This window comes from Myotis brandtii, unplaced genomic scaffold, assembly GCF_000412655.1.
Source record: "Myotis brandtii unplaced genomic scaffold, ASM41265v1 scaffold729, whole genome shotgun sequence".
In the NCBI taxonomy this organism is placed as follows: domain Eukaryota; kingdom Metazoa; phylum Chordata; class Mammalia; order Chiroptera; family Vespertilionidae; genus Myotis; species Myotis brandtii.
Window position 1 is genome coordinate 82,510 of NW_005370880.1, and position 18,451 is coordinate 100,960.

General features: G+C 45.8%; 1 protein-coding gene across 1 annotated transcript in view; it reads right to left on the bottom strand.

The window, feature by feature from the left end:
- The window catches only part of LOC102253066 (adhesion G protein-coupled receptor E4-like), a 62,792-nt gene that overhangs the window by 22,488 nt on the left and 21,853 nt on the right, over nt 1-18,451 (bottom strand). Inside the window, exons 3-5 of the mRNA XM_014530263.1 lie at nt 6,223-6,273; nt 4,295-4,417; nt 1,060-1,212 (exon numbers count right to left, since the gene is read on the bottom strand). Coding sequence (XP_014385749.1) covers nt 1,060-1,212; nt 4,295-4,417; nt 6,223-6,273 — 327 coding nt within the window. The remainder of the gene's footprint in view (nt 1-1,059; nt 1,213-4,294; nt 4,418-6,222; nt 6,274-18,451) is intronic.

Genomic DNA, 18,451 nt, shown 5'->3' on the forward strand with positions numbered 1-18,451 from the left:
CACCACCCCCTCCCGACTCAACTCAGAGACTCATTTCTAATGAACAGAATACAGCAAAAGGGAAAAGATGTCACTTCTGAGGTTAGGTTAGTAAGGACTAGGATTTCTGTTTTGTTCACACTGTCTTCTTGGCTATTCTCATGTGCTTGTTGTAACAAAGTAAGCTAGAGAGGCCAATATAGCTAAGAACGAGGGCGACCTCTCAGCCACCACCAGAAAGAATGTGAGGCCTTCAGTCCAATCGTTTTCAAAGAACTGAATCAGCCAGCAACCGTGTGAGTGAGCTTGGAAGCAGACAAACCTTCAGATAAGACTGCATCCCTGACCAATACTTTGATTGTAATTGTGAGAGACCTAGAAGCAGAGGACCAGGTAAGGCACGCTTCAATTCCTGCCCTACACAGTCCGTGAGCCAATAAAGATGTGTTGTCTTAAGCCACTAACATTGGGATCATTTGTTACTCAGCAACACATAACCAGTATAGTCGAGGCTACTACTATTCTTCCCACTTACAGATGAGGCATAAAGAAGTTATTCATTCCCCAAAAGTAAGCGGTAGTGTCAGAAATCAAATCCAGTCTAACTCAAAATACGGAATTACACCAAGACTTCAAAAATAAGGCAATAGGTTGTGGATAGTGAGGGCCAGGTTTTTGTTGTTGTTGAAGAAAGAAGTTACAAAGAAGGAAAAAAGGAAAGCTAGATCAAGCCCTGGGGTTCAACTGGGATTGGAGCTATCAGTATGAACTCATGGAATTTAGTATATATACAGTTAAAATGAATGAGAGAAAGAAACAAGTAGAGAAGTCCAGTAGAAAATTAGAGGTGTCGATTTGGAAGCCCGGGAAAGAGACATAAATTTGTAAGGCAGTGATGTAGAGATGGTGATTGATATCTCGGGCTTAAACAAGATTTCCTGGGAAAAGATTACAATGATGGGTTGAAGGACAAGGGCCAGGACAGATCTCTGCTCTCTTACCCTGGCCTGACATTGGTGGAACTCTCAAAGTCTTCCTCGCCCCTCCTTGTTCATGTTGGAGAGCACTGGAGGTTCTTACCATAACAATCTGGATGGTTCAATTTAAAAACACTAGCCACCCAGTTGAGAATAGGAATATTTGGGACACAGCTGCAGTAGTAACTTCCGATTTCATTTCTGCAATATGATTTCTGCTTGCACTTTGCCAGCCCGGTCTTACACTCATCAATATCTGTGAATCAAGAGAAAAATACCATTTTTCATTCTCATAAAACTATACTATTTTCCCTTGCCCATGGAATCTCTACTACCCAGTATCATTCATAAATGGACATCTATTCTCACATAAAATGGCTCCATATTATAAAGATGATAATTCTCCTTAAGTTAATTTATAAATATAATATGATCCCAATAAAAACTATCTACAAGTATTTTATGGAGTGAGATGAATTGCTACTATCGTGCAAGAATAGCCAGAAAAACTATGAGGTGGGGATTAGCCTTCCAAGACATCAAAACATACTACAAAGTCAGGGCCCTGGCCAGTGTGCTCACTGGTTAGAGCGTTTGCCTACAGGTTCAAGTCTGATCAAGGGCACATATCTGGGTTGCAGGTTCAATCCTCAGCCCCAGCCAAGACACATGCAGGAGGCAACCAATCAATGTCTCTCTCTCCCTTTCTCTATTTCTCTCCCTTTCCCTCCCACACTCACTCTCTCTCAAAAAAAAATCAATGGAAAAAATATCCTCAGTAAAGATTAACACAAAAACAAAATAACGATGAGATACTGGTGCATGAAGAGATAGACAAGTAGAAGAGACTAAAGGTCCAGAAATAGACCTAAATATACATGGGGCTTTAGAACCTGATAACCGTTAGATGTTAAATCATTGGACAACACATTCTGCTAAGCCAGTGGGAAGACAGGCACTCTCAGGCATTGCTGGTGAGAATGCAAATTGGTACAGCCTTTCTGGAGTTAAATTTGGAATATCTAATCAAGCTACATATGGATTTACCTCTTCACTCAGCCATCTCAATCTAGGACCTTACCCTAAAGACATACTTCCACAAATATTAGAACAGCCTAAACATCGAAACAACTTAAATGCCCATGTTTAGGAGAGGGTTGAATAAACTATGGTTCGTCCCAAAGCTATAAAAAAAGAAAATGGGGACGATCTCTATGAACTGATTTGGAGTAAATTCTAAGATACATTTAAGCTAAAAAAGCAAAGTGCAAAAGGGCATCTAAGGTGTCCTATCAAAGTGTCACGGTCGCAGAAGACAAGGAACTCTGAAGATCTGTCACAGGTTACACAAGACTAAGGATCATGGCAATCAAAGCCAATGTGGGATTCTGAAATGGCTCCTGGAACAGAAAAAAGGCAGGGGGGGGGGTGGCATTAGGGGGAGAACTAATGAAACTTGAAAAAAGTCGGTATTTAGTTAATATCATCGCCTGGTTTTGATCATTGTACTGTGGTCATGTCTTTGGTTAACCTTAGGGGAACTAGGGGGAGGAAATACGGAATTAACTGAGCTGTTTTGGCAATTTTTATTTAGGTCTAAAACCATTTCAAAACAAAAAGTTTTTTTTTAAAAAAGAAGATATATCCAGTATTGTGGTTCCACTCATAGGAGTACCCTAAGAGGAAACAAATTAACAGAAACAAAAAGTAGATGGTGGAAGCCAGAGGCTGGAGGAGGAGAGGAGGGGTTAGTATTTAATGGGAACAGAGCTTCAGTTTGGGAAGATGAGAAAGTTCTGTGGATGGATGGTGACAATGGCTGCACAACACTGTGAATGTACTTAATGACACTGAAAGATACATCTAAAAATGGTTTAAAAATCAATTTTATGTTGTGTATATTTTGCCACGATAAAATAAAACAAATCCTAGTCTACCATTGTATGCTTCACCTTCTTCATTGACACTAATTAATTCCACCCATAAGATGTTCAGTTCCACCAATCAGATATTCAGGAGTGTTATTTTTCTTTGGTATTCAAATTGACCTTTAGAATTAGTGGAATCGAAAAAGAATTTTGGCTGGAACAGATGGTTGTAGTGAGAAGTGAAACTGGAACACTAAGCTGGGGCCAGATCATGACAGGTAATGAGTGCCAAGATACCGATTTATTTATTTGTTCTCTTGGTCACTGTTTTTATTGAACACCTGCTATGTGAGAACACTATTCTCTGTCCTAGGCATACCACAATGAACAACACAGAGATGATCCCTCCCCTTATAAAGTTTTACAGTAAACAAACATATAAAAACCAATGCTGCCCTAACCAGTTTGGCTCAGTGGATAGAGCGTCGGCCTGCGGACTCAAGGGTCCCAGGTTCAATTCCAGCCAAGGGCATGTACCTTGGTTGTGGGCACATACCCAGTGGGGAGTGTGCAGGAGGCAGCTGATCAATGTTTCTCTCTCATCGATGTTTCTATCTCTCTATCCCTCTCCCTTTCTCTCTGTAAAAAATCAATAAAATATATTTAAAAAAAAAAACAAAACAATTCTGAGACTTCAAGAGCCCAGGGTCCTGGGAACTCTACCTTCCTCTAAAGAAAAACCAAGGATCATCAAGCCAGCACCAGAATGACAGCAGGAGGATGCATAGGGATAGGGACTTCTTTAAGGACTCTGGGACTATCTATACTAATAAAAGGGTAATATGCTAATTAGACCAGGAGACCTTCTGGACGTCCTTCCGGACAAAACCATGATGGTGGGGCTGAGGCAGAGGCAGTTAGGGGTGATAAGGCCAGGAGGGGAGGGCAGTTGGGGGCAAACAGGCCGGCAAGGGGGTTAGCTGGGGGCGAGCAGGCCGACAGTAGGGGGTAGCTGGGGGTGATCAGGATGGCAGGAGGGGGCAGGAGGGGCGAGCAAGCTGGTCAGGGAGGGCAGTTGGGGGCCATGAGAATGGCAGGAAATGGCAGTTGGGGGCGAGCTGGCTGGCAGGCAGAGTGGTTAGAGGCGATCAGGCAGGCAAGCAGGTGAGCAGTTAGGAGCCAGTGGTCCCGGATTGCAAGAGAGATTCTGACTACCAGTTTAGGATCGGGCCTAAACCAGCAGTTGGACATCCCCTGAGGGGTCCCAGATTGGAGAGAGTGCAGGCCAGGCTGAGGGACAGCCCCCCCCCCCGCCATGCACGAATTTTGTGCACCAAGCCACTAGTCTTGTAATATTGTATCTTTGCAGCACTAGCATCCCTACATAACTCAGGTAACTCAGGGAATGAGATATAGAAGGATGTCCCTGCCCCCTTCCAAATGCCAAGATGAATGTGGATTGCATCCTACCTTCACATTTCTCATAAAATTCAGTGAAGTACCTCCTTCCAGACACGGACTGATACCCATCTTTGCAAACACAGTGGGTTCTGTTGAAGCACCTGGCATGTTCAGGGCATGTATGACAGAAAGCTGCAGAGAACACAAGATCCTTTCATTCATTTGTTTACTCATTTACTCAAGAAATACTCATTGAGCACCTAGGATTACCTGACTCTGGTCAAAAGAATGTCTTCCTGGAAATAGCTCTGTTGGCGTCCTTTTTGCACCCATCCCACAACTGAACACACATGCTCACAGTGCCCAAACCACCTCTCACCTCTGCCACCAACACCACTTTTTTGACAGTAGAACTTCTCCAGCGCCTGTGTTTCTTTACCTGGGGCTATCTTTGGCAACCAGAGTCCTCTTTGCTCTCCACATGACAGTAACAATGCTTTCTCCCCACAGAAGTAGCTCTCTCAATCAATGACTGACAAAAGTCAGTGCATTAAAATAAAACCAGTTATCATATCATCAAAAATAAACAGAGAACAGGAGGTGGCAAAATTGTAACCCTAATGCGTTGCTGGCAGGAATGTAAAATGGTGCAGCTCTTGTGGAAAACAGTTTGGCAATTTCTAAACTAAAAAATATAATTCCTGCCCTGGCTAGTGTTTCTCAGTGATTAGAGCATCAGCCTGTGCACCAGAGCATCTTGGGTTCCATTCCCAGGCAAGGGTGCATACGAGGCTGCAGTTTTGATCCTCAGCCCCAGTGGGGTGTGTGCGGGAAGCAACTAATCCATGTGTCTCTCACATTGATGTTTCTCTCTCTCTCTCTGCTCTCTCCTCCCTCCCTTCCATACTCTCAAAAAAAAAAAAAAAAGAATCAATGGAAAAATATCCTTAGGTGAGGATTAACAAAAAGTAAAAACAAAAAATTAGAATTCCTATATGCCCTAGCAATTTCATTCATGGGCTATAGCCAAAAGAACTGAAAGCAGGGTCTTCAAGAGATATTTGTTTACCTATGTTCACAGCAGCACTATTCACAGTAGCCAAAAGATGGAAGCCACCCAAGTGCCCATGAATGGGTGAATGGATAAATGAAATGTGGTCCATCCACACAAAGAATATTATCCAGCTTTTAAAAAAAGAAATTCCAACACATGCTACAATATGGATGAACTTTGGAGACATTGTGATAAGTAAATAAGCTCATCCCAAAGGGCGAATGCTATATGGCTCCACTTGTAAGGTCACTAGGAGTCAAATTCATAGAGACAAAGTAGAATGGAGGGTGCCAAGGGCTGGGGGAAGGGGAACAGGAAATTAATGTTTAATTGGGGAAGATAGCCGTGAGGTTCATGTTTCTTACTATGTCCAACAGTCCCCATGGGATCAAGCTCCAGTTGCCCACATGTAACTTGCTGTATAATGGACCCTATATTGGCTCCTTGCCTTCTAACCTGACTTCCCACTCCCAGGTGGTGCTTCCTAGGATCAACTTCCAGATAAATTACTTGCTCAGGATTTGCTCGGGAGGTTGGGAGGGGGGAGAGACAAAGGCAAAACTATCTCCCAAAATTATTTGGGACACAGGCTTTTGGGGGAAAACAGGCAAAGTCCAATATCCACCAGCTGTGTGACCTTGAGTCAGCTACTTCTCTAGAGGGCCATTGGTCAAGTGGGGATAATGTCAAAACCATCTTTGCAGGAATGTCATGAGGATTGAATGAGTTGGAGCATGCAATTTGCTTAGCATTGAGCCTGGTGCAATACAAGAGCTAAATAAATGGGTGACAATGGTGATAGTGGAGGAGTGGGAGCTCCAAGGAATGGGCAGAATGCATCAGGGATTAATATTCTCTCCTAATGAAAGGACGCCTCCCTCCTTTGGAGGTAGGTTGCAGACCCCAATTTCCTTTCCCTGGGCTTTGACAATCGTAGACTCACCTCCAGAATTCTCCACTTCTGATCCTGACAGAATTAGCAGGACACTGAGGCCTAGAATAGAGAGAGGAGGGGATAGTTCAGGTGGGGGATGCTCTGGGGCTCTGCTTGGCTGAGTCCTAGGTGAGTTCAGGGCTTCATCTGCCATTATTCACTTTACTGTAGACTCTTCCAAGCAAACTATAAACCCAAGGGTCATGAAAGGCATCATTTATTACTACAGTATGAGCGGTACATCTGTTGCAGCTGTAAGAAGTTTGACACCCAATTCTAATGTGCACTGGGGGTGGGGTGCGGGGGGGAGTCCATACCAACAAGCAATCTGTGGATACCAACTGGGTATTTTACAATTTAACTCAATTCTGCCACTGTCTATCCAGAGACATCCACAGATAAAGAGCTATAGATTGGACGTTCCAATGATCCCCTCCTTGGGTTTGATGAATTTGCTAGAGTGGCTCACAGAACTCAGAGAAACATTTTACTTACTAGATCACTGGTTTATTGTAAGAGGATACAATTCAGGAACAGCCAGATGGAAGAGCTTCGTAGGACCAGGTATGGGGAAGGGGGTACTAAGCTTCCATGTCCTCTCTGGGCACCATTCCGGAAGCTCTCTGAAACTCATCCTTTTGGGTTTTTACGGAGACTTCATTACATAGGCATGATTGATTAGCTAATTGGTCATTGATGGCTGATTCAACCTCCAGCCCTTCTCCATCCCTGAAACTCAGGGGGTGAAACCATGAGTTCCATGGCCAAAATGGTGCCGTAGGTAAAGGCAGTACTCATCTCCTCCCCCGACCACATTAAAATTACAATTAAACTACAGAGCAATCCTCATTGAGAACTACCAGAAGTCTAGCTGAACAGAAGTCCTGCAACTAAGGACATAAAAGAGATGCTACATCGATACTGGTAGGAGGGCCGGAGACACCAAGCAGGCTGGTCCCACACCCACATGTGTCAGTTAAAAATAGACTTTAAAACAAAAGACAAAGAAGGACCCAGAAATTGCATTTTGGGGTATTTACCCAAAGAAACCCAAAACCACTAAATTGAAAAGACATATGCACCCATATGTTCATTGCAGCATTATTTACAATAGCCAACATATGAAAGCATACTAAGTGTCCATCAATAGATGAATGAATAAAGACACGGTGCATCTATACAATGAAATATGACTCAGTCATAAAAAACAAAATCTTGTCACTTGTAACAAAATGGATGGACCTAGAGGGTATTTTCCTGAGTGAAATATTTCAGCAGTGAAAGACAAATGCCATACGACTTCACTTATATGTGAAATCTAACAAAATAGAAACAAACGGATACAGAGAACAGTTTGATGATGGCTAGAAAGGTATGGAAGACTGGTGGAAAAGGTGAAGGGATTAAGAAGTACAAATTGATAATTACAAAATAGTCATGGGGATATAAAATCCAGCGTAGGGAATATAGTCAATAATATTGTAATAACTATGCATGGAAGGAACCTGCAACCGAGGTACGTGCCCTTGACCAGAATTGAACCGGGGCCCTTAGGTCTGCAGACTGACGCTCTATCCACTGAGCCAAACCTGCTAGGGTGGTCCACTCATTTTTAAAAGGCAAAGAGAAAACAGGTGAAGTCAATTTCAATAATATATTTTATTTAACCAGCTATAGCCAGAATGTTATTTTAACACACCATCACTATGAAACAAAGTATTCATAAAGTATTTTACATTCTTTACTATATGTATTAAGTCTGAAATTCAGTATGCATTTGGACTGGTCTTATTTCGAGTGCTCAGTAGCTACACGAACAGCCCAGGTTTAACCTCTTAATAACCAGTGCATTCTCTGGAAAAAGGAGAGAGTGAAATAGCATAGTGTTAGGTCGGAGAGAGCCCAGGATCGGATACATGCAGACCTGTGATGAGATAACGGATTCCCCCTGGCATTTCTAACAGATCAGCGTGCCAGACAGAAATACCAGCTTCTTCTCCCTGAATCAACACGACCCCCACACAGATACTCTTTCCTTCCTGAATACCCCTGCTGACCCCCTGCAGGAGAAACTTCCTCAGCTGAATACCTCAGCTCATGTCCCCACCCCTCACCCAACCGCAGTATAAAAAAAGCGCCCCCCTCCCTGTTGGCGTGAATCCACGTGCCCTGTCTTTGGGGTACGTAGGTCTCCCTTTCCTTTTCTTTCTTTTCTGATTCACTGGACTCTTTATTTCCTACGCCGCCTCCTGAGCCACCTAACCTAACACATAGAACATAAGAATCCCAGGAGTCCAAGACTATGGCCAATTTGGAACAAATCAGAATGTTTTCAGGATGATCTATTGTGAGGATGACCTAAAAATGTCTACCATATGACTAGACAGAGCTTCATATTGAAGTTGGAGATGAACTCAGAAATGCAGACAACTTTGCCACAAATTTATGAATAGCACTCCCTCTTGGTAGATGGGCTGAATAACCAGCACTGGGAAAAGGATTTGCCCTTATCCCTTTCACTGCAAGCAGGCTGAGTTGGAATCCTTTGCTAAATTCGAGAGGCAGCTGCTTTCATGGCCAACATCAGCCCTCAGCGATTTAAGTGGGACAAATAAAATCCAGGTAGCTTTGCCTTAACCAGTTTGGCTCAGTGGATAGAGCGTCAGCCTGTGGACTGAAGGGTCCTAGGTTCGATTCCGGTCAAGGGCATGTGCTTTGGTTGTGGGCACATCCCCAGTAGGGGGTGTGCAGGAGGCAGCTGGTCGATGTTCTTAGGTTTTACGCCGTCGCAAGGAAAAACCGTGACCGTGAGTCCAAACAGAGACCAGATTAAACAGGCTTTATTGGGAGCACACGGGCGGGTTCACCAGCTCGGGGAGGGGAGCTGGAGAAGCCGCGCCAGACTGGAGCAGGGGCAAGTTTTTATGCTGGCAGAAACTGGTGGCAGTGGGGGTTTTCCGGGGTCAGGTGAAACCTGCGGTCTGTCCTGCGGTTTTGGCCATTTCCAGGAGCCGTTTGTCCGGCAGGGACTTTCCACCGGGTTGGGGCAGTTTCTGGACGTCAGTGTGGTGAGGTCAGTTTCTCACCAGCCCAAGAGAGGGAGGGGGTCTTTTCGCCCCCGGGGCAGGGTGCCAGCGAATACCGGACAGATGTTTCTCTCTCATCGATGTTTCTAACTCTCCCTCTCCCTTCTCGCTGTAAAAATCAATAAAATATGTTTTAAAATAAATAAATAAATAAAATAAAATCCAGGTAACTTGGATTTGTAGCCTATAGAAGGGGAAAGAGCAAGGACTATTTGGATTATCACAGAACAAGACAAGTCCCCTGGACAAGTTACAGTCAACACCAGCTCATCCTAACTCCTCTGCTCTATATCGTGAGTATTAACAGAAACATCATATTTAAGGATTCATACTGATAGGGGTGGAAGGGTAGAATAAAAATCATTGGGTTTTGTTTTGTTTTGTTTTCCCTTCTTTTCTTCCTTTCTCTTACCTTCCCCTCCCCTTCCTTTTTACTAACAGGATACTTAATTGATTAGTTAACTATATATGTTTAACCGTATGTTCTGACTAAGATTTGTTGCAGTTCTCAGTTGACCAGGGAAGAACAAAGAGACTTTTAATGCAGCCCTGAACTTCCATACCTGGCCACCAGGAATGTGGAGAGAGATTGAGTAGGTCTCAGAAACAATGTGATGACGCACACCTGATCACTGCTTGACCAGTTTCAAAATGCTGGCCATCCTGTTCTGGAACCAGTAAGGAAGACATTCATCAAAACCCAAGACCCCTTGCCCGACCTCTGTGGCTCAGTGGTTGAGCATCAACCTATGAACTAGGAGGTCAGGGTTCAATTCCTGGCCAAGGCACTTGCCCACGTTTCGGGCTGGGTCCCCAGTGGTGGGCATGCAGGATTCTCTCTCATCATTGATGTTTCTATCTCTCTCTCCCTCTCCCTTCTTCTCCAAAATAAATAAAATTCTATTTTAAAAGAAAAGAAAAAGACCCATGACCCCTACAGGGACTCAAATTCCAGAACTGCAAATCACCAGAACCCCTTGGACTTACCCACATTCCTTTTCCCTGAGGGGAAAGTGCATGTTAGGGTTTTTACCTGTCACCTTCCCAGATTTCCAGCATCTGATATTATCAAACATGCATTTATAATCCAATCCCTGTCTCTGCTTTTTGGCTGGGTGGTGACAGGTAGCACAAGCCCAGGACTCAGTTGACCTCCGCTTACAATACTATTAGGCTGAATCATATGACATGGCCATGTCTGTAAGTAAAAAATACTCAAACGTCAGCAATTTCCCTGTGAATGCTCCCCCTCCCCCCACAAAAACAACAACAACTGTGGACAAAAGGGGCCATATGCTAACTTTATTAGCTCAGGGAAGGCCTGCATGGTGGCCTTACAAACTCAAAGACCTAAACTAACCACAAAGAATGCTCTAAAATTAAAACTTTTTTTTTTTTTTAACTAAAAACCAGTTTGTGGTGGGTAATCAGGTCCTAGGCCGGTGTATTCCCAGCCTTTGCATACCCTCAGGCCTTTGCAAATCTCCAGGCCTGTGAATGGCCCATTTGGTGTACCCTTTTGCCTACTTCCCCATGTAAGCTTTGTCCTACTCAGTATAAGTAGCTGGTTTATGGTGGGGAGGGCAGAGCAGATGTTTGTGGGTAATCTACTGCTCTCCTATACTGCCAGCATATTGGAATAAACACTCATATATAATTCAACTGTGCTGAATTGGCTCAAGTAGTGACAACCCATTGATTGTGTTACCAGGAAGCCCCAGGTGGGCTCAGGCTGCCAGTCTCAATGTCCAATAACGAAGGCAGGGTTGAATCAAATATGAGAAGGCCAGTCAACCAAGAAGACAGGGAGCTTACAAGCATCCAAAACCTGTTTTATGGCAAGGTGCAGGGGACAGGATTATAAAGGGGGATGGGCTAGGGGTGAGGCTGGGAATGGAATGCAGCTACCTGCAGCCCTGGAGGTCTCCAGAATTCAGCTATTGTTCTTGATCAACAAGTGATAAAAGGATGTCTGGACTCCTGGTGGGAGTCCATGCATAATGGTTCTGCTTGCTTGCTGGTATGGACGAAAGGGGCCACATGTTGACCTGACAAGCGCAGGGGAGGCCTGCATGGCGGCCTTGCAAACTCAGAGACCTAAAGTAACCACGAAGGATGGTCTGAAATTAAGCTTTAACTAAAGCAGTTATGGTGGGCAGTTACCTCCTAGGCCAGTATCTTCACTGACAAGGTCAACCTTTACCTTAACTGAGCCTATCTGTCTTTTTGCATCTATGATAACATACCCTTGAAATGTCTGGGTAACTTGTAACTTCCCTTTTACTGGAGCCCCTGGGGCACAACCAAATGTGCTGGGCGCCAGGACAGATACCACAAATTCCTTCATTATCATGTTAATTGATCGTGCACCCACCTAAGTATGTGTCCATCATTTTACATGAATTTCATGTAACCCACCTACGTCCCTCTTTTGATTGCAATGTATAAATACGGATGTAACCCCGCCATTCTCCGGAGCATTATCTTAATTGGTTGAGGTTCTGCTTCCCGGCATATGGCGACAGTTTGGCTCAAATAAACTCACAAAAATTCTTTACAGGTTTCAGTGGTTGTTGTTTTTACGTTAACACTGGGTACATTGTAGGTACATTGTCCACAGCTGAGTCACCTCCTCAATCACTTTTGCACCGGCCTAAGAAATGAAACTTAGAAAAACTTAACCCCCCTGTTCACATAAGTATATGTATTCTAGGATTTAAAATTAATATGATTATTTTTCAGATTAATTCAGGTGCTCTATCTATCAGATTATAAATCCTCCCCCCATCATTTGTCCAGTTACAGGACTAGCTATAATTTTAAGAAATATTAATAATGCTCTGTTAACCATGATTGTTCTGTTCTGATTAGAGAAAGCACATCCTAACCTGAGAGTTGTACACCCTGTGATATGGGAGCTAAATCAGAATGCAGTCTATTTGAAAGGGGGCAGCAGTAGAATTTGGGGAACCAGCTAGTATTGTGAGAAACATTAATCCTGCTCTGTTAACCATGATTGTTTTATTCTGATGAAAGAAGGCACATTCCACCCAGGCTGGAGCTGACCCGGAGACGCCGCCCTTCCTCCCCATTTGGAGCTGCCTGTTATCATGGAAAGATGAACAACTTTGCTGCAGAAACCGGAATCACCAGCCCTTTGAAGGACCCCAGCCCTTTTGCACATGTGCAGGCCTTTGCAGACCTCCAGCCTGCTCACCTGCTAACTGCCCATCTGGCACTCCTTTTGGCTATTTCCCCGTGTATCCAGCCCCTGCATATCACTCAGCCCTTTGAAGACCCCAAGTCCTTTTGCACATCTGTGAACGGCCCTTTTGCCTACTTCTCCTTTGTACTTTTACTATATAAGCAACTGGCTCATGGTGGGATGCAGAGCAGGTTTCTGTGGCTGACCTGCTGCTCTCCCATGCTGCCTGCAATACTGGAAGAAACGCTCGTACTTGGTTCAACCCTATCGCTGCTTCATTGGCTGGAGTAGTGACAGCAGAAGGACCCATTGTTTGTCCGGTTACATAATCTCCTTTTCCAAGAACTGCCTGTAATCATGGAAAGATTAACAACTTTGTTGCTGAAACAATCAGGTCCCGAGGCGCCCGCCTTTTGCCCATTCTTTTCGACCCTCCCCCCACCCCTCCCCCAAGCCCGCATTGCCTGCAACCTGTAACCATTATACCTTCCCTACTTCCCCATGCCCAATTACTACTTTCCCATGTAATCTTTGTCCTTCTACCCAATATAAGCAGTTTATGGGGAGGGGCAGAGCAGATTTTTTTTTTTTTTGGATGCCCTGCTGCTCTCTCATACTGCCGGCCTTATTGGAATAAACACTCATATATGATTCAACCCTGACTCTGCAATTTAATTGGCTCAAGTAGTGACAGGCAGCCTGGGCCCATTCGTTGTCCAGTTTCAATATGCTTGCTTAGATCTCCTTTCAAAACTCCTAGCCTGTATTTGACTCATCCGACGGTATTTTTTTATTATTATTACTCCAAATGTAACTGGACAACCAAAGGGTCCGGGCTGCCTGTCACTACTTGAGCCAATTAAGCAGAGATAGGGTTGCATCTTATATGAGCGTTTATTCCAATGATGTTGGCAGTATGGGAGAGCAGTTGGTCACTCACAAAAATCTGCTCTGACCCCCCCTTACCAGTTAGCTAGTTATATACACACACGAGGGAGAAGATAGCTACGTGCAGCTGTGAGCTACAAATCTAACATGGACGGGGGAGGGTAGAGTCTGCAGTCGGGCCTTCAGAAGCTCCAAGTCTGATAACAAGGTGGTTAATCCTCTATGACGAGTATGTCAAACTTGCGGCCCACAACAAATACTCATTAACGATGACTCATTTATTTCAGCCCTTTGTATTCAGCATGTCTCTATTGAAATAAACTTACGTTTCTATGAAAATTGAAACTTTTGGGGTTTTTTTTTTGGGGGGGGGAGGGCCTGCCTCATAAACTTAAAACTGGCTTAGTTGGCCCGGGTTAGCCTTTGAGTCTGACATGCTTGTTCTATGTGATGTTACAAACAGCTCAGCCCCTTCCTGGGACCAGAGAATGGTCAGCATTCCTGAGGAAAACTCCCGGAGGGGGTCAGGGTCTGGGCACAGCAACCAAATCAAAGCCTGTCCTGTGCTTGGTCTGTTCTCAAAATGTATTTCTCTTTTGAGTCATGGGCCCATCTGGGCTTTAGGGTGTCTTATCTTTTACAGGCCTGTTTCATCCTCCAGTTTCCAGGGTCTGAAAGAAAACTTCTTATCTGTGGTTAGTGAAGTGAATAATAATTAGACAACTGTGGCTCTGTTCTTACTCATGCCCTTCCCCCTCACACAAAGACCCTAAAGCCCAGAGCCCACGGCTGGGTAAGTCCAGGTCTTTGTAACTTACTAAAGGAAGGTACTCCGAGCACGGAGCCTCTTGGCGATCATCAGTGTAGCAGCCTTGAAGTGTCTGTCCCCTTATCCTACCGCTGAGAGGTTCCCGTCTCCCTCTGTAAGATCCCATTTTTCTCCAGCCCCGTGGGGACAAGTCAGAAATGGTTGGGAGTTACCCTAGCCGCCGGGTCCAGCCCTGAGATTGTAGCCACAAATTAACATTCCAATGAAGCGATAAGGAGGCTCGGCACTCTATCCGTTTTGAGGCTGTAGCCGACCTTCTGGTTTCTTAAAGAGTATGTCAATAAAACCCCGTATTATTCTCTCTCCTTTTTCACAGTCTAAGGCAGCGGCTCTCAACCTGTGGGTCTCGACCCCTTTGGGGGGTCGAACGACCCTTTCACAGGGGTCGCCTAAGAGCATCGGAAAACACATAATTGCATATTGTTTTTGTGATTAATCACTATGCTTTAATTATGTTCAATTTGTAACAATGAAAATACATCCTGCATATCAGATATTTACATTATGATTCATAACAGTAGCAAAATTACAGTTATGAAGTAGCAACGAAAATAATTTTATGGTTGGGGGTCACCACAACATGAGGAGCTGTATTAAAGGGTCGCGGCATCAGGAAGGTTGAGAACCACTGGTCTGAGGGAAGTTTATTTCGGGGAGGAGGGGGTGCCTGGCGCCAGCCTCGAAAATCCACAGATGTGGGCAACCAAAACTACAAAGCCTGAGAGATCAGGCCTGTGGCCGAGAGATAAACCTTGGGAAGGGAAGCCACACTCCCTCAGCCCCTCCTCCTTCCAGACCCTCTTCTCTGGGGGCGCGGCCTTTGCAGCCCTACAGCCCCTCCCCTGGTCTCTTTGTTCCGGTTTCACCCTCTCCCCACCCCCACCCCTCATAAAATCCCTCCTGCACTGCGCGGCGAGGTGGGTGTTTGAGAACAAGAAAAGTCTCCCGTCTCCCCACTTGCTGGCAACTGGAGGAAAACTCCTTTCCTTCACCCCAGCACGTGTCTCTCGAGTTTGGCGACAGGCAGAACCGGACTTGGCCCCGGGTCATTTCTTTGCAGTTTCAGACTTGACGAGCCATAGCCAGGAGCAAGTGGGAGCCCCCGGTAAGTCCCCAGATTTCGGAGGTGGTCCCTCTGGCTGCCGGGGACTGAGATTTTGAGAGTCCTCAGCAGCTGCCGGGTGACTTTACCCCGGGACTGTCTCTTTCTTGGGCCAGTCGCCTATGACGCCCAGCTGAGGGGAGGAAACGGATTACTGCGGGCTGACTGGGAAAAGTGCCTGGTGGGCAGGACCAGAAACCCGCTGCCCCCTGCCATCTGGGTTCATTTGAACCATCTGGGGTTCCGTGGGAACCAATTGGCGCCACTTGGCGGGTGGCAAGGCTTTGTGAGAACATCCAGTCCCCCTTCCCCTTGTACGGGGATCTGTGAGGAGTACTCGCTCTGGTCTGGTTGTGTATGGATTTCTGGGTTCTGGATGCTTCTCTGATTGTGAGAAGGCAAGTCGAGAGCAGATAAACCTCCTTTGCTTGCACCACTGTAACGACGCCAGCGCTGGCTTCTTGCATCAGCCAACTGCCCAAACTGCAACGGATGTGGAAAGTCCACAACTTACCCAGAAGCTTACGTGTAAAAGACTAGAAACCCGCTGGCTCAGGGTGCTCAGCCTCCGGAGGTGACTCTGCTGCTGTCACAGTTGTGTAGATTGTGTAGGGTTCTTGATCGTGTTCCTGTCTGTGTTTCTAGGCAGGGGCAGCCCTACTTGGTAAAACTGCGTCCTTCCCAGTTCACGGGTTCTGCCCTTGGCTAGTAACTATGGGAACAACGCAGTCCATCCCGAAAGACAGCCCCCTCGGCCGCATATTAGAGAGATGGCATGTCTATGGATATCCGCCAATGACAAAGAAGAAAATGATTTCCTATTGTAATAAGGTCTGGCCAACGTATGTTTTGGAGTCCCAAGAGCGATGGCCCCTGAATGGCTCTTTGAATTACTATACTATTTTGCAGTTACAGTCATTCTGTGAGAGGTCTGGGAAATGGGGTGAATTATCTTATATTAAGGCTTTTATGTGTCTGCACAAGAAGAATGATGCAGTCAAGGAGGGCAATATGTTAAAGGTTCCATGGGGAAGCTCTCTGAAGCCCCCCCTTGCAGACAGTAAGCCAAAACCTCCCCTTGCAGACAGTAAGCCGAAGCCTCCCCTTGCAGACAGTAAGCCAAAGCCTCCCCTTGCAGACAGTAAGCCGAAGTCCCCCCTCGCACACAGTAAGACGCAGGAGGGGAAAAAGAATGAGGAAGTGGCTCTTTCAGGCTCCCGGAACCCAGGGTCACCAAGGCAGGGAGGTGGCGTTTATCCATCGTTGCCGCCCCCACGGACCCCGGTAGATCTTAGAAATCAGGGAACCCAGGCCACCAAGGCTCCTCCTTCGTGTGATGGGCAAACAGTCTCCCCTTCTAGGACCTCACAGGGCACCCAATGCGGACCAGGGGCTCCCCAGACTGGAGTAGTGCCATGTCTGCCGAGAGGCATGAATCAAATGGGCCAGCCGAGGGAGTATTACTGGGCCCATACCCCGCTTTCAGTTTCGGATTTACTTAATTGGAAAAGTGTTAATGCCTCTTACCAAGAGGACCCCCAGAAAACAACTGATTTCATTGCATATATTTTCTCAACCCATCAACCTAACTGGGCCGATGTAGAGGTGCTCCTGAACATCCTACTAACAAGTGAGGAGAGAAAACTAGTAAGAGATAAGGCCATAGAGGAAGCCTATCGGCTTTATGGAGAGAACCCCAACAGAACCCCTTTCCCAGCGGGGGCAGTGCCTGTCGTAGAGCCTCATTGGGATCTAACCAGCGGAGGCCTAGTGCACCTGGAGCATTACAGGAGGTGCATACTAGAAGGCTTAAGGAAAGGGGTGACGAAGAAAAACAACCTAGACAGGGTACTGGCAATACAGCAAAAACCCGACGAGGACCCTGCTGACTTTCTAGAGAGAATTTACCAAGTCATCCGGAAATACACAGATATGGACCCCGAAGCGCCTGAAAATGTGTGGCTGGTCAATCTGGCCTTCATCCACCGGAGTGTCCCACACATTAAGAACAAGCTTCTAGAGCTGACGGGAACATTGGGGATGAAACCGCAGCAGTTGGTCAATATTGCCATGTCTTACAGCAGAAAGATGCAAGTGCCGCAGCCGACTATTATTGTCTTAGGGCCTGGATGGGGACGGAAAGAAACGAAGTGGAGGAGGCCTCTAGGCCCAAACCAGTGTGCTTATTGTAAGGAGGAAGGGCATTGGAAAAGAGAATGCCCTAGATTAGCTCTGAAAGCATACAGGAATCAGCTTAGAAACATGATTGCGTGGCATGGGGACTCCGACTCCGATGAGGAATGACGGGACCCAGGGGCTCCCTTGGATATTACCCGGCCCCGTTGCTATCTCCCCACAGGGGCCCCGGGTACAACTGAGAGTAGGGAACCAACCCATAGACTTCCTTGTGGACACTGGAGTGATTTACTCCATCCACCTCCGTGGCAGCGTCAGGGGTTTCAGGAAAACCGTGGAAAGCAAGCTTTCCTTAAGCCAGTGGTTCTCAACCTTCCTGATGCCGCGACCCTTTAATACAGTTCCTCATGTTGTGGTGACCCCCAACCATAAAATTATTTTCGTTGCTACTTCATAACTGTAATTTTGCTACTGCTATGAATCATAATGTAAATATCTGACATGCAGGATGTATTTTCATTGTTACAAATTGAACATAATTAAAGCATGGTGAGTAATCACAAATATGTAATTATATATGTGTTTTCCGATGGTCTTAGGCGACCCCTGTGAAAGGGTCGTTCGACTTCCAAGGGGGTCGCGGCCCACAGGTTGAAAACCGCTGCCTTAAGCCCTTAGAATGCTGGCGGGAGGCCAGCCAAAAGCTAACTCACAGCTTTCCTCATGTGCCAGGCTGCCTGATTCCTCTGTTGGGTGGGGATTTGCTTTGCAAGTTCCCTGCTCTAGTGACTTTCTCTCCAAGAAGCAACAGCTCCCCCTGCAGGTGCCCCCGGAACACACACTAAAGCTCCAGATGTTCCTTGCTGAAACCAGAGGCCCCCAGAGGAATTTTCCCACCCGAAATCTCTGAGCAAGTAAGACCCTATGGGCCCACAGGATCGGGGCCAGCAGAAAATCTTTCTCCAGTATCTGTTCAGTTAAAGGAAGAAACA